Genomic DNA, 17,004 nt, shown 5'->3' on the forward strand with positions numbered 1-17,004 from the left:
TAAGTAAGAGTTTTTAACTTTTATTCTATAACTGGTTAGCAGGCTACGCTAAGCAATTTTATTGTGAAAATTTGTGAGAAACTGAAACTACCTAGTTAGTTAAATAGTTAATTAAATTAATGAGTATCAGTATCTTAGATATATAATGATATAAAGGTATGTGATTCATGATTGTGATCATAATAATAAACTAACTACTAGACTACTACTAATTACATACTGACTACTTTACTAACACTAATAATTAAATTACTTATAAATAACTACAAACTGATATGTAGAGCCTAAATAAGAAAACTGGTAAGACTGATAGCCACTTAGCAACTGATTATCCGTCTTTACAATATTATAATATATTAATATAAATTTATTAGTAGTATTACCTTTGCTATTATTTAACTTAAAGATTACATTATAATTATAATCTAACTAAGCATTTAAAGTTAATTACCTCAATCTCAAATTTTAAACCAAACCAAAGTTAAGTTCACTACCTAAATGTGTAAGAAGTTTTACTGACTTATAGTGACCAGTCTAAATAATAAAAGTTTCTTAAGCATTTACAAAAATTGTTTTATTTCTTTAAAAAGACCATAAATTGCTGGATAGATAGATAGATAGATAGATAATACTTTATTCCCCCAAAAATACATGCGCGCTGAAGCCAGCTGGAATGATGTCGGTCCAGCAAAAATCCAGCTGGATTGAAAACACTGCTGGATTGCAATCCCTAATAAGCATACTCGTTGCATCCTTGTTCTGGATAGAAAATAAGCTATAATTGTTAAATGTTAAGATGCTTACCACTTTGACGAAACGCATGTTTCAAGTGAAGTCGTTCTACGAAAACAACGACAATGCAGCGACTGCATTTCGCTATCAAAAAATTTACGTTTAGGAAAATTGCTTTTACAAGGTCTTGAAGGAAAGAAAAATCACACGATACTAAGAAACTGACCGTCTAACAGATCAACCCGGTTTTATACTCTCAAAACGGTGACCACACTGAGCAGTATCCTAGGCGTGGTTGAAAACTCTACAGCACGAGTGTCTCCAACAAATTAAATGTTTGTTGATTGCAGCGCCAAAAGTGATACAGCGGTATTATAATGACAAGACTTTTAGGGAAGTGTCTTCCGAAGTACTGAAAATATTTCAGTACCTCGGAACCTTACCTTACAATAATTTGTTGCAATTAGAAAGCTAAATAAATTTTTAGGCATCTTTAAACCAAGTACTTTAAATTTCGATCAGTCAATACTTCAAACTCGATGTATGTAACACTGTATTAATGACGAAACAATATTCTAAATTCAATAATAATTTTTCTTATAATAGTTATTTTACAAATTCAAGATTTATTTAATATTCATGAATCAAATTACAGTACATTGCAAGAACCAACGACAGATCAATTTCTCAAAATCCGTTCTATGCGAAAATAGCCACAGAATAAAAATTCTGCTACGTCCGTATGCAAACAAAACATCAGTCTCTCTTTACTTACCATACTCCTGGGGTATTTTGCAACAAATTAAAGAGTGAGTTTCTTAAATTATTTTTTAAATACTTACGTTGACTTATTCTAATTTGCATCAATAATGTTTTCTGTTATAATGGTAATTACCATCAATTTTAAATCATATACAACAGTTCTAGTTATAGTTCCTTTCTAATCGCATTTTCTGTTTATAGATATCTGGAAGAAGGACGAGAAACAATAAAATTGATGTCCAATGCAACGGACATGTTCTGGGTATGCAAACGATTAGCCCTAGGTAATTTAAATAAAGCATGTCGAGAATTCATGACCGATCCTTCAAGAGTTAAGAACGTGTGTTATGTTTATGACTTTGCACATCGACAGGACGATCACAGATTAGAATATTTATGCTGGAATATATTAAGTTCGAAATGGCAGGAAATTTTGTCATCGAACGAATGACTAAACTGTGAAGCAACAATCATTGATAGACTCGTTCGCAGGCCGATAAATCGATTTATTGAGGAAGCGGATATCTTCGCAATAGTTTTAAAATGGGCCAAAAAGAGAGTTAATAACGAAAATTCCCTGAGGCAGGTGATGAAACCATTCCTTCCATTCATACGATTTCTGACAATGCCAGAATGGTTTCTGGAATCTCAAGTGTTCGTCGAACCGCTCTTAACGGACGTAGAGAGAGAGAGATGCAATAACATGCTACTTGCAAAATGAGGATTTCGACGAGACATGGTTCATTCCAGACAGTATTTGTGACATTACGTGCCCAAGAAAGCACGAATTGCTCTCTTCCTGGTTGTCTTATGTGAATCGAAGCGCATACTTTATTAACAAACTAAAAAGAATGAACACAAATATTCGATTTATTTGTGACATAGTTGTTAAGGAAGATTGTTTTATAAACGAATTACATCTTCCCATAACACATTGCAGGGAAGAAGGTATAACTGTACATTTGAAGTATTCTCTTGATTTGTTTGCACGGACGAAATTCCATCTCCCAAAAGCATGTAATACAAACGGATATGTTCTAATGAATGGGCCTCTACGGATTCGAAAGTTTAAATTTTATCGACTGATTGCTAAAATTCCAGAGACACAGGTCATTGCAGAAAATAACATAATAATCAGTCTTTCGGAAAATTATTACAGACCATTGGAAGGAATTCGAAGATTTAAAGATTTGCAATCTGGATTGAAATTGCAAGATAAATTTGAGTACATCTGCTTCGATATCGTACCCAACTTTTAAAGACAGATACTCGTTTTCGATTTCGTTTTTATTATATAGTGCTAAATTTTTAATACAAATTATATATTCGTGTTTCAAATAATTAAATCAAATTTTCACTATCGAAATGTTTTGAATTATTTGGGTTTATTTTATTTTGCTTAGTTAGTTTATAGGTTTAGTTTATTTTATGTTTTATAGACACAAAATAAACTTTTATTCCATGTCCATTATAAGTTCAGCCAAGCGCATTAATGTGTAAGCCGGCCGGGTGTTGAGAGACGGAGAGCAACACATTTAGATAAAATCATCAGTAAAATTGTTTGAGACTTCCCGTATAGATTCAATCCCGAATCCCTAAGACCAGTCTTAAATTAACTTCGCCGTCGGTAGCCTAAAGGTGGATTAACACTAAAACTGTCGATCCTTTTGTCTGCCTCTATCTGCAGTGGAAGCAAATATCTTCAAAGTACTCGCGACGCTCCTGAAATTCTCGAGCAACTAAAATCCTAGATATAAAACTAACCACGATTACTTAATTTAAAATTCAAACACATTATTTTATAAATTATTAAAGTAACTTAATATTTACTTGTTTTTGATGGATGTTACTATTGCATTATTTTCTAAGGATAATGTTACGATAACCATAGAAAGTAATTTTCACTTTAAATATCAGTTTCGGGTACACGACAACTGGGTGACAGTAACTTAAAAATTTTTGCACACCTACCAAGCATACGATTTAGCGGATATATATATTTGTAAATATTGGTAAAATATATATAAATATGAATATAGTTAAGACTTATGAAGCACGAGTTATGAGTTATAAATAATGTATTACCAGTTATTTCCAAATTAGGAAAAGAAAGTGTTTAGGAACAATGAAGTGTAGCATCGTTAATTACTGTGTCAGAAGCGGTCAACACAGCACATCAAAGAAAAGCAGTTATTCTAAAACGAATTATTTTGAAGAACTTTTATAAAACCCATCTCTATTCTCAAAATTAAGCTTTATATAATATATATATTTATATATATTTCGTCTTTTGTATGGTATAAATTTTTATTGTTTTTTAGTTGGCTGATGAGAGGCGGAGCGAGCCCGAAATGCGTGATTTAAAACGCCTATCAAATAAATAAAGATGAAAAAAAGCCAAATGCTTAATTTGTCACACTTAATTGGGTTTGAGCAACAAAGTAAGTACAAATCACGGTTTCACATTATAAAGAAAAAAACTTTTTATAATAGTTACCATTTTATAATAGTTAAAAATATAAAAATGTTTTTAAAATAAAATATGTCAACAGATGGCGCTACCAAAATTTTAAATGCCGAGAAAGTTGAGCAACACGTCGCTGGTTAATTTTCCTTGCACTACTGAATAGAAACAGTAAATGAAATCAGTTCAAAAGGCATATAGTGTGATTGTTATGTCTTCCGTTAATAATAATGAATCATTAAAAAGTTCGAAATGACAGTTTTTTAATTACCCTTCTTTTAAAGTTTTGGTTTGTGTACATATTTTATCGTTCCCTGTCAGATATAACTAAATACTATCATTAATTTTGCAAATTTATTGCCAGCATTTAATAGATCATTTTATTTTTTCGTAAAATTAATTTATTACATTTAACTTCAAATCATTCTAGGTTGTTTTTTGTTTGTTTGTTTGTTTAGTATAGGAAAAAGTGGTATTATGGAACCCCATTTTCATTAATGTAAATTGTATACTTTTCGCACATTTTTTGTGTGAAAAGTACTGATAACTATCAAACTAAATGTTCCTAATTGAATTTTTCGCTAGCGTAACTATAAGTATGGTTTTTGAAGGCTTCTGTAAGAAAAGTCAAAAAGTCGTATTTGGGAAGCCGGATGGTGATATGGAACTGTATTGTATCTTTTCAAAAAATGCTTTAATGTTTTCTAAAACAAATAGAAAAGTACCGAGAAAGTTAATTAATTACAAAATCATTTACTCCAATGTATTTTATCGAAAAAATGCTTTAATAATAGAAAAATATGACCTCTATCAACAATATATATTCCAGCAGCTCTTTTCGATATTCTCGGGAAGAATTAGCTTTCTACCTAGTGTCCTTTTCACAAATTGCTCCGGACGAATATCTGCATGCAAAGAGAGATTTCGCAAAGTAGTTTTTGGCACCTCATAAAATTTTGCAGCTTTTTTCAGCCTTATTTTCTTGTCTCTTACCATACTCACTGTTTCTGCAATTTTCCTGGTTCCACGTTTGTCTCTTCAAGTTGCTTTTCGAGGGGGGGCTTGTTCTGCTGGGTTTAAAAATCTGAAAATTAAAATAAAATCAATTGTAAAAAATCAGTTTAAAAGAACACTTATCTGTCCAGAACTGTTTTTTAAAATCAAAATAACTTCAGAATTTATCTAGATCTACTTATCTACAGTTTTAGGTGTCTATTTCAAATTTTTCCATTCATCCACCACATACTTTTACAAAAATTATTCCATAGTTTGAATTTGTGGGTAATATAGAACCCCAGAGGAATCGGGTTTCATATTAAAAGCAACATTGGGGTCCGTATTTCACCCATCGCCATCTTGGATTAACTTAACTTTTGTCACACACCAAACTTTAAAAACGTGAATATCAGACAGACTAACATGTACTCCCACGCCTCGAGAACGGGACACGTGCACCAGTTACTTACAACTACGTGATTTATAATAATTGAAAATAATTTAGAAATTGAAATTGAAAGTAATTTAGTAAATTGAAATTGAAAGTAATTTAGTAAATTGAAAGTGATTTAGAAATAATTAAATTCACTTACCATTCATAAGTTTGGAATTGCGAAAAACACAAATGTCCTGTTTCACTGAGATCAACCACATAACTGAAATGGGAGGCATTCTCCCCTGGCTATGGATGGCTGCCTACTGCAGCACAGCCATAATTTGCTAGAGTTCGAATCTATTATCAGTCTGAAATGGAGGAGTTTAATACTACCTGTGGGTTTCATAATTCCACCTACTCCTCTATTGTAATAAGTAGGTATGGTGATCAAGTCGATGTAACAGCTTCGTTTAAATTTTCATCTTTATCGTTATTTACGTCAAAGTTCTTAACTGATATGAGTGATGTGGGAACAACATCACATTTTTATTTTCCCCTTCCAGCTTCAAGTGTTTAATACCACTAATTTGGAGAAAAGTGAACCTTATAAGTGAGATAATTAAGTTTAATAGTGATAATTAACAAATTAAGAACACGTGAAACAAAGATCAACTCTATACGAAGTAAAGTTTATCAATTAAAAACTATTTTATTTTGATGATAGCAACCCAAATTTTTCTACAAAAGGGGTTTTTCAGAAACGTTTTCATCAAGTAACCATTTTCCGATTTATTTGTACAACCAAATGCGAAACAATCCGTCATTTTGTACAAAAGAAATTAATAACAGTGAAAAATTATTGTTACTAGAAATTATCAACTGTGAGGTTGGCGGGTGACTTCCAGGCACCGATATCTGGGTATTTTATTCTGACACCAAGTAGGTTATGCCTACTACGCGAATTTTGAGCGTTTTCCGGATAGCAGTAAGCGGTCTGGTATGTGAAAATATGGGTAGAAAATGAAGAGATCCAGTTGGAAGGAGCCACTCAACGCAGTTTTTTACACTTAAACATTTATTAAACGTCACGAAGAATTTAACACGTCACAGAGAAAAGCATAATATTCAAAGTTATACGTGCTATCGTCGCGGAGAGAGAGAGTTCACAAAGTTTGGTACCTTAAACACAGAGCTTGAACACGAAGTACTAGGTACAGTTCTTCTTCGAAGTGCATCGGATAGTCCTCAGCAGAATGGTAGGTTAGGAGATCCCAGCGGCTGGATAAGGCACAGACATTAACCTGTATGATTGGAGGAACGGGCGATGACTGTCGGATTCGGCCGTAACATGGTATATTAAAGCAGCGAAATACTTGAGAATGTCAAAAGATCCTGGGAAAGGTGTCACATCCGACAATGAGAAAGCGTAAGTCGAAACTCTCTCAGGTCAGAAAGTTGACATACATTGACTGCTGATGAAGTCATCTTGGTGTCGTTTTCCTTTCCCGTTCGATTCGCACACTTTCATACAGGAAATTCTTTGACAATTCGAAAAACCATAGAATTTATTGAAACAGAAAATGCATTTCGAGCGTCATACCTTCTTCACTTATTTGTTTTAATTTTTCAAATATTTACAATCTTAATATTTGTCTTATACTACACTAGCTTTTGCCCGCGGCTTCGCTCGCGTAAAGAAGTATTATTATTAATTAGGTATAGTTTTTGCGGCTTTACTTTTGTTTAGCATGTGTAAAAAATTAGGGCCTACAAAACTTCTTTGTACACAATATTCTTAACTAATCTGTCATTAGGCGCTAAAACTATCAAGCTATTGGGTGAACTCACTCGTGAGCAAGCAACATAAAACTGTCCATGAGAGAAGCAATGTTCTCTCAAGTCAATATCCGCAAATTTGAGAGTTTGCCCCTGAGACTTGTTTATTGTCATGGCAAAGCAGACTTTTAGGGGAAACTGTAATCGTTTAAATTCGAACGGGATATCATTAGGTATTAATGGGATTCGTGGTATAAATACAGTTTCCCCTTTCGCACACCCAGTTAATATAGTGGCTTCCACTATATTGCGATGTAACGCTTTCACTTGCAGTCTCGTACCGTTACAAAGTTTTGGTGGTTTTAAATTTCGCAACAACATAATTGGAGTGCCCACACGCAGAATAAGCTTATGATAAGGCAAACCTGGCGGTTTCAATGAATTTAAAAATTCTACAGGGTAATTAGTAGCGTCATCTGTATTGACCACAGTATCAATCGAAGTATAGACCTTTTCTTCGCCCTCAAACGACATGAGCAGGATATCGTTGATAGCTGCTGCTTGATCGTTCTTTGGAGTAAGTATGGCACGCTCACATAACCATTCAATAGGCTTGTCATGTATATGAATAATGTCTGGATAAACTTTAGACAGCAATTCTTGAACCGTAGTAACAACTGTGCACAATTCTTCCGGGATGGTTATCATTCCATCAAACGATGGAAAATCACCATTACCGATTTTAAAAAGGAGATCTGAAAATCTACCAGCAGACTCATCCCCGCCCAAATGTGCTCTCATATTTTTAGAGAGCTTAAGAATATTAACCTGGGGCCACAAATTAGATTTCTTAATGCATGACTTTACTTCGTCAGCTCTGGTTCCTTTTGGCACGACTGGTAGAGTCTGCCGAAAGTCTCCGGCCAGCAAAACTGTTACGCCACCCATTAATTTTGTATTACCCCTTATATCCCTTAGTGATCTGTTTAAGGCTTCAATACCACCTTTATGAGCCATCGTTATTTCGTCCCACACGATTATTTTTGTACTCTTTAAAACTTCAGCAAAATTACTTTGTTTGGAGATGTTGCAAATGGGAGTCTCGGCAGTGATTAAATTGAGTGGTAACTTAAAAGTAGCATGAGCAGTTCCACCACCTTCGAGTAATGTAGCAGCTATGCCGGACGACGCCACAGCCAGGGCAATGCCGTGAGTACTTCTTACTTTCGCCAAAAGTAAATTAATAAGGAAGGTTTTACCAGTTCCACCTGGAGCGTCTAAGAAGAATATTCGACCGTCATTTGCATCTACACTTGTGATAATTTTATTGTAAACTTCCTGTTGCTCGTCATTCAAGGATGCTTCATTTTTTCTTACTGCGTCTTCTAAGGCCACTGTATCGTAACTGGTCTCCTTCACGTACTCTCTATTTTCAAAATGTATTGATGTTATTGGCTGAGGTAATCCATACTCTTTAAGAGGACGGCCGCCTAATGATAATACGGCATCCTCTAATACCGACAGGCATTTGTTAAATATCAGGTCCGATGAGTGCTCTACATCCACGTCACCTTGCCTTTCCAGTTGTTTTTTAAAGTCTTCAGAAAGGTATTCTTTGTATTTTTCCCAAAGACATAAGGGGTCGGAAACCTGGCAGAACAATAAAATGATAGCAAAAAGCTCTCGAATCATATGCGGTGTTTGACAAAGTGCTGCCTCTTCAAGAGCTGAATCCAAATGCCGATCATCTTCGAGTAGACCTAGAGCCTTGCACGCGGATTGGAAAGTGGGATGTAAGTGACCATCTACAGTTTTCAACGCTTCAAATGAAATTGGGCCTCTGATCTCATGTAGAAGCATTCGAAGGTGGTAGCATTCTGTATTGTTTGGATGAACAGTATAAACCCTACCTAGAACGTATTCTTTTTTGACCCCTGACCATCCTTCAACATTCACTCCTCTCTTCCTTCTCTGAAACGATCGCTTGTTCCAAACGTAATACACAGGGACTTCCGAGTATAGCAATGTTTTTGCAAAGTCATCCACGTTACACAGATCGAAAAAGGAGAGGAGTGTAGTTGTAGGAGGACTACTCAATTTGTCGCACAAGTTCTGCTCATTAAAATAAATTCTCTGTCCATTTAGAAAATGGACAGCAAGGTGCACTACAGGTGGAAAACGCTCATGTATTGGGAATTCAAGGATTCGCCAAACTGCTTCAGCTGAACTTATATATCGACCACTTGCGTAGGTTGTAACTTCATCCTTCCCATCCTTCCCGTTCTCTAAAGTAAACGTAGCCTGATCTGACCCTTTATTAACATATTTGCAAACGTATTTGATTGACTTCACTGAATGGCAATACTCTACGTTCACGTGAGCGTTACATGTTCTTAATAGCACTGGATTATAAGGAATCACCCAACGATTATCTATTGCAACACCCTTGATATTGACAGAGAATCCACCGTCATCCAGAGAACGTCTCCTGTACTGCGGATAACCATCATCACCGGTTTGAGTTTCCTTAATAAGAGCCTTAGGATAACGTTTGCTGCACGAATTATCTTTCATGCATGGAGAATTTCGGTTTAAACTTCCACAGGGGCCATGTATCATATTACTTTTAACAATTTCGTAAAGCTCAGGATCACGATCGGGGTTAGGTATTTCAGCACAAATAATATTGTCAATTTGATCCGGAGTGATGCGATGTTGAAGCCATAAAAGTATATGAATATGCGGAAGACCTCGCTTTTGCCATTCCGTCGAATACATATAGCATCTCACTTCACCGAATATTTTTCCTTTTATCAACAAATCCATGACCTTTTTTACCTTTAATCGAAAGACACGCGAAATAATATCGTATCGATCATGAGATTTTTGTCCTGAAAGTAAGTGCTCATTTATGTCACTCCAGCGTGGGTTACATGTAAAAGTAATAAAAAGGTCGGGACGACCGTAATGTCTAACATAGGTCATGGCGTCTTGCGTTTTTTCGTGCATGTATCTTGGTCCACTAGTAAAAGATGATGGAAGTACTACCATTTGTCCCAGCTGATTTGCTTCAGTATCTTGCCGTCCAATTGCATCTTTTAAATGAATATAATTATCTGCGCGCAATTTGGCTTGATTGTTTTTTATGTAGTTTAGTCTTTCAGTTTCTATTTTTGCGTATTCATCTACCAAATATTGACTAAAAAGAGCGCGATATTTAACCAAAAAGTTATCTTCTCCTTTTCTGATCATTATTCTGTATGAATAAAAACTTACAGCAGAGACTGTTTTTTTCAAGGGCAACTTAGTTGTGGGATCGCATTGTGGTATGTTGATTGAATAGCCATCATCCCCCCAGCAAAACATCAACGGGTATTGCAGCGCGTCATAAGCTGGATGTATCTCACTGATACGCTGAAGTGAGTTACTTCGGCTTTCGAGAATAATGTCTCTTCGGTCAAAATGCTGATCTACCAATACAACAGCCACTTCATTTGCCGTTGGTGCATTAAATCTGCCTCTGTGTTCTCTTTGTGGTTTTTTATCTGCATGTATTACGACCTTGAATGACTCTGAAGGCGATATTTTATCAATGGCTGTTTTTAGATCTTTTATGTATGGGTTCACCTCATGTAACATAAGCTGCAATTGTTTGATTAAATTTGGTCTCAAATCAGGAAATTTAGAACATCGAATATTAGCTTCTCTATCATCTTCACCGACGAAATAAATTTGCAGAAACTGTGCATCCTGCCCAGGTTCCGGTAATATACTTCCAATTAAATGATAGACTTGTCCTTGAACTTTAAAAGTTGGTGAAAAACCGCCTTCTTTTATTTGTTTTCCACCAAAGGAAGTCATTTGAAAACAGGCATTATATTTTCGGATATTATCCATGAAGTGTACATGATTTGGGTGTAAATCATTAACCAGACTGTAAAGTGGTTCAGGCAGTTGTTTAAACGGCTCAAGTTGTACTTTACCGGCGCTACAACACATGCCAGGTGTCTCATCTTTCTACTTCAAGGCATTACACCACTGACACTTGTACGTCATAGAACCTAAGACTACACTGCTGTCAGTTCCATAAGCAATATCTGGGTCATACGCCAAACCCGAAAGCAACTTGCTTCTCCATACACGCTGAATTGCATTTTCTCTATACCGTGACTGAATCACTCTATGCACATCGGTATTACTGACCTGATATAGTGCAGCAGATTGCCTATGTTTTTCAGTGTTTGCAGCCTGGTAGGTGGCGACAGCTTGCCTGTGTTTTTCAGAGTGTGCAGCCTGGTAGGTGGCGACAGCTTGCCTGTGTTTTTCAGAGTGTGCAGCCTGGTAGGTGGCGACAGCTTGCCTGTGTTTTTCAGGGTGTGCAGCCTGGTAGGTGGCGACAGCTTGCCTGTGTTTTTCAGGGTGTGCAGCCTGGTAGGTGGCGACAGCTTGCCTCTGTACATCAGGGTTTTTTTTCTTATATTCAGACACAGCTTTACGGTGGGATTCAGGTAGAATCTGTCCATATTTTTTTTGTGCCTTTTTTATTTGATTTTTTCGTGTGTAATTAGTAAACCTTGCCCTACGTTTGTTTTTCTTTTTTTCTATTAATGTCACAGACTCAGATTGGGACAATAAACTTCTTATTAATTTTTCATCATAATTTATTGAAGATACAATAGGTGAATGTTCACGCTCTAAAACAGGTACCTCCTGACAACCCTTATCAACTTTAAGTTGCGAAGGTGTATTAATTCCAAAATCATGTTCTTCTACAGCTACCTCCATACGACGCCGAGTAATTTTCTGTGCTGCTATGGGAAGATAGGCATCAAAATGCCCACTGGACAAATCTTGGCTGAATCGTAATCGCCTTACCGGATAGTCGTTAGATCCAGATTCCGTATATATATGAGACCGTTTCTATAAACTTCAAACTTAAATGGGAATATTAATCCTGCTGCTATTAACTCACAAAATCCGCCATAAGTAGCATTTTTCATCATATCAGCAAAATATTCGTCAGGTGTTACGTAGTTATCACCATTCCTGTCGTGGGTCATAATTGAAAACTTTCTCCAGTCATTAACCACATATCTGACAATTTCTGAACGCACTTCCATCGCTCTATCTTGTGTTCCGTACATTAAATAAGAGAGAGCACAAAACAAACATGCACCGTCACCAACAATAGGGACGACAGTACATTCTTCAACTTCTCCATTAACGTTCAGATTTTCTTTAGCCATTTTAAAAAAAGCTAACCGACAAAACCTACTAACGCCATCTATTGTCAACATTTAGAACTAAAATTATTTTGTTCGTCTTAATTTATTCGTTCCATTAGGTACTGATAGGTTCAAACTAATACATTTACATCCTCCATCATCCCTTATTTTATCTCCATGGGGGTTGAATTTATCAAAATCCTATTTAAGCGGACGTCTTCGTCATAGTAGCTGCAATCTTTAATTTCAGTTCAATCAGTCGAATATCTAAGAAGATTTATACAAACTTTCATCCCCTATTTTATCCCCTCAGGGGTGGAATTTAGCAAAATCCTTTCTTAGGGGATCCCTACGTTATAGTAGCTTTATGCATGCAAAGTCTCAGCCGGATCGGTTTCATACAAACTTTCATACAAAGTTTCATACAAACTTTCATTCCCTATTTTATCCCCTTGGGGGTAGAATTGATCAAAATCCTTTCTTAGCGGATGCCTACGTCATAACATCTACCTGCATGCCAAATTTCAGCCCGATCCGTCTAGTGGTTTGAGCTGTGCGTTGATAGATCACTATGTCAGTCAGTCAGTCACCTTTGAGTTATATATATTTAGATTACGCAGTATCCTCTATATAGATAAGGTCCGTGAATTAGCTTTTGATCCGAAATTTCGGTAATTCTGTGATAATTAGATATTATCTTCACGGACTTATCATACAAGGAAAACTACAGTATTTTTAAAAGAGTCTGTTTAGCACAAGCGTCTAGTACAAGTAAAATATTTGTTGCTTGCAGCGCTAAAAGTGATTATAATGGTGTCTTAAAACGTTGGCTGTCATGTTACCATATATTGAATGTCATCCATATATGGGTGATGCGGCTTTTTAATCCTACGCTTCGTCAGCCAAATTTGTTAATGACTTTAAAGAGAATATCTTTTACGAAACTGTCTTCTTCAGGTTCTGAAATGTCGCCATACTCTATTTGGTTCCATTTAGAATTCCAAATAAATTTTATTGACATCATTACATTGGGTATTTTAATTACGATCAGCCGATACTTTAAACTCGATGCATGAAACAATGTATTAATAACGAAACAATACTCTAAATTCAATAACAATTTTCTTTATATTATTTGTTTTACATATTTAAAATTTATTTAATATACATGGATCGAATTACAGTATTTTGCAAACATCGAAAACAGATCAATGTCTCAAAATCCCTTTTATGTCAACATAGCAATAGAATAGAAGTGATGCTACTTCCTTATTCAAACATAGAATCAGTCATTCTTTACTTACCATACTCTTCGGATGTTTTGCAACAAATTAAAGAGTGAGTTTCTGTAATTACCTTTTAAATACATATGTTTACATATTCTAATTTGTATCAATAATGTTTTCTGCTATAATGCTAATTACCGTCAGTTTTAAATTATATACAACAGTTCTAATTATAGTTCCTTTAAAATCGCATTTTCTGTTTATAGATATCTGGAAGAAGGACAAGAAACTATAAAGTCGATGGCGAATGCAATGGTCATGTTTTGCGTAAGCACACGATTAGACCTACGTAATTTACATAAATTATGTCGAGATTTCATGACCGATCCGTCAAAAGTTAAAAACGTGTGTTATGTATATGACCTCGCATGTCGACTGAACGATAAGAGATTAAAATATTTGTGCTGGAATTTATTAAGTTCAAAATGGCAAGAAATTTTCTCATCGGACGAATGGCTAAACTGTGAAGCAACCACCATTGAAACACTCGTTCGTAGGCCAGTAAATAGACATGTAGACGAAACAGACATCTTTACAGTAGTTTTAGTATGGGCCAAGAAAAGAGTTTATAATGAAAAATCTCTAAGGCAAGTCATGGAACCATTCCTTCCGTACATACGATTTCTGACAATGCCAGAATGGTTTCTGGAATCTCAAATGTTCGTGGAACCGATCTTAACGGACGTAGAGAGAAATGCAATAAGATGCTACTTGCAAAATAAAGATTTCGACGAGACATGGTTTATTCCAGACTGTATTTGTGACATTACAAGCCCAAGAAAGCACGAATTGCTCTCGTCTTGGTTCTCTTATGTCAATCGCAATGCGTACTGTATTAACAGAGTAAGGACAATGAATACAAATATTCGATTTATATGTGATATAGTTGTTAAGAAAGATTGTTTTATCAACAAGTTTGTTCTACCTATAACACATTGCGTGAAAGAAAGTATAAAACATATTTGAGTTATTCTGTTAACTTGATTGCCTGGACGAATATAAATCTCGGATTAACTTGTAAAACGGACGGATATGTGCATTTGGGTTATACTTTATCAGTGGCGTGCCGTGACATTTGATGACAGGGAAGCTGTGTTTCTGTAAGAAGCCGACTTCCAGGGGCAATCAGTTAATTGCGCGTCAGTGATGGCCTAGGGTCTATTCGTACGTGCGTGGTGGCGAAAGAGACGTATCTGACAAAAACCGACAAAGAAGAAACATAAAATAAATATATATTATGTACAAGATCGTTTGCTTTAAAACAATCAGCCGTTCGGACATCCCGGGCGTCAATGTGGTTCTTCGATGGTCGATCGAAGGTGGCCCCGGGACAGTGGCGTTGACAAGTCTGTAGGGCACGGGGAGACTTCCTCTGTTGGCGTCGGACACGGTCTAAGTCCGAAGTGGCACGGGTTACAGGTTGGCACAATAGACGAGAACTTTTTTTTTTTTTTTTGCGCGCGTTGACACACGGCGTTTTGGTTATTCGGAACGTTAACCGAGTGCCAGGTGTCCTCGATTGTCGGGGATTATATCGATCTCCGTTCTTTCTTTCGTGCATTTGATTAGTCGTTCTCCCTCAATCACGCTTCCCGAGTGGTTGGTCACTGGCTACTAAACGTAACGAGACTCTTACCTGGAGCGCGAGAAAAGTCAAAATCGAAGATGAATTCGATCTTCCATCGATGACAGAACGACTTCCGTCCGCGATTTATGGTTTCTGCTTGGCAGTTTGATATAAACAATGAGTGTCCGACTACAAACGACTTTTACTTATGTTTTTTTAAACTAATCAATTTTTCTCTAAATTAACCGTTTTTCGCGTCTTTTGTGACGGGTCAGACCTGTCCGGTACATGACATTTCCATAAAAGTTTTAAACAAATACTGGAAATGACAAAAATAAACAATTTACGTATTTTACAGTAGTTCTAAAATACAAATAATACATACATAATACAAATTGACATAATACAAATTGACATGATACAAACAATAATAGAAAAACTTGTTTTTTTTATAAACTATTCGGCGATTTTTTTCGACAAAGTCGTTAATTACTTTATCATAAAAGTCGCTGGTCGTCGACTCTGTCAACGTATTTAAAAGCACTTTTTCTATCGAAAGGAACGCTAGCGACGACAATCTTCCTCCGACTGAGTGTTCCTGGCCAATGTATGAATTTGCTTCGTGGTCGAAAAACTGCGCTCAGCGGACCCACTGGTAGATGGTCTCGTAAAAATTAACGATATTAAATCATATAATTCTTTTAGTACGTCTTTGTTCGGATCGACATTAATTATAATACTTTTTATGTCTAAGAGTTATTTGTCAATATAGTCCGGACACGAATATAAATATTGCGATTCGCTACGTAATTTAGATAAATCAAAAAATTTCCCATAAAATTTACTTAATTTAAAGAATTAAAACACGCTTGGAAAAATTGTTTTTCATATTAAAATTATTAACATTTAAAAGTGATAAAAATTCTAAAGATTTTCTGACAATATAATTACAGTATAATTAAAAAAAATTATAATTAAGTATAACTTTGCGAAGAAACGTACATAAAAATAACAATGAATACTCTTCACTTTTTAAATCTTAAACAATTCACTTAGTCACATAGCTCCCTACCAGTGGCTAAGGGATAGAATCGTTGAAAGCGTTACACGTGTGTAGCATCCACCGGCTAAACCGGCTGACGCTGGTGCTCTGTAAAGCGCATGCGCCAATGCCCTTGGCTGCTTTACACCATTCAGTTATTCTCGCCGTGACAGCTGTCTCGTAAGCGCTTCCATTTCGCCACTGATTATTCGAATATACAATAGCAATCTTATCGTTATTTTCACATGTAGTATAGAAATTTGTAAAAAGATACATAATGCGGATATAATAAAATATTAATTTTAATTTATTCAAAGTACGTGAAAATTTATATATTAGAAAATACAAGGGAAGGTTATTGGAAGGTGGAAGCGGCGCTTCCACCGCTTCCAATGACGGCACGTCACTGTACTTTATGGCTTCTAATGTTTTCATTTTGTCGGTTCGTTGTTAGAATTGCAAAAGAAGACATCATCGCAGAAAATAAAATAAAAATCAATCCCACGGCAAATTATTACAATTCATTAGAAGAAATTCGACGTTTAAAAGTTTTAAAGCCTGGATTAAAATTGCAAGATGAATTTGACTACATCTACTTCGATGTAGTACCCTACTTTTGAAGCGAGATACTGAAATTCGTTTTCGTTGTTATTACATAATGCTAATTTCGTAATATCTAAAAATGATATATTTTAATTTCGAATAATTAAATTTAATTTAAATTTTCACTATTGAGGTTTCTTTAATGATTCAGTTTTAATTTTTGGCTGTATCGCTC

The 17,004-nt window shown here is 35.5% G+C and overlaps 1 protein-coding gene across 1 annotated transcript; it reads right to left on the minus strand.

Moving 5' to 3' along the window:
- Nucleotides 1–7,097: 7,097 nt before the first annotated feature.
- On the minus strand, nucleotides 7,098–10,967 carry LOC136979828 (uncharacterized). The gene has a single exon (XM_067275854.1). It carries the CDS (start codon nucleotides 10,965–10,967, stop codon nucleotides 7,098–7,100), a length of 3,870 nt encoding a protein of 1,289 aa, XP_067131955.1.
- Nucleotides 10,968–17,004: the final 6,037 nt, after the last annotated feature.

This window comes from Centruroides vittatus, unplaced genomic scaffold (genome assembly GCF_030686945.1).
Source record: "Centruroides vittatus isolate TY-2023 unplaced genomic scaffold, ASM3068694v2 contig_647, whole genome shotgun sequence".
NCBI lineage: Eukaryota > Metazoa > Arthropoda > Arachnida > Scorpiones > Buthidae > Centruroides > Centruroides vittatus.

Coding starts and splice junctions, on each gene's coding strand:
- LOC136979828 (XM_067275854.1), bottom strand. CDS start 10,967: ATGACTTCCTTTGGTGGAAAACAAATAAAAGAAGGCGGTTTTTCACCA.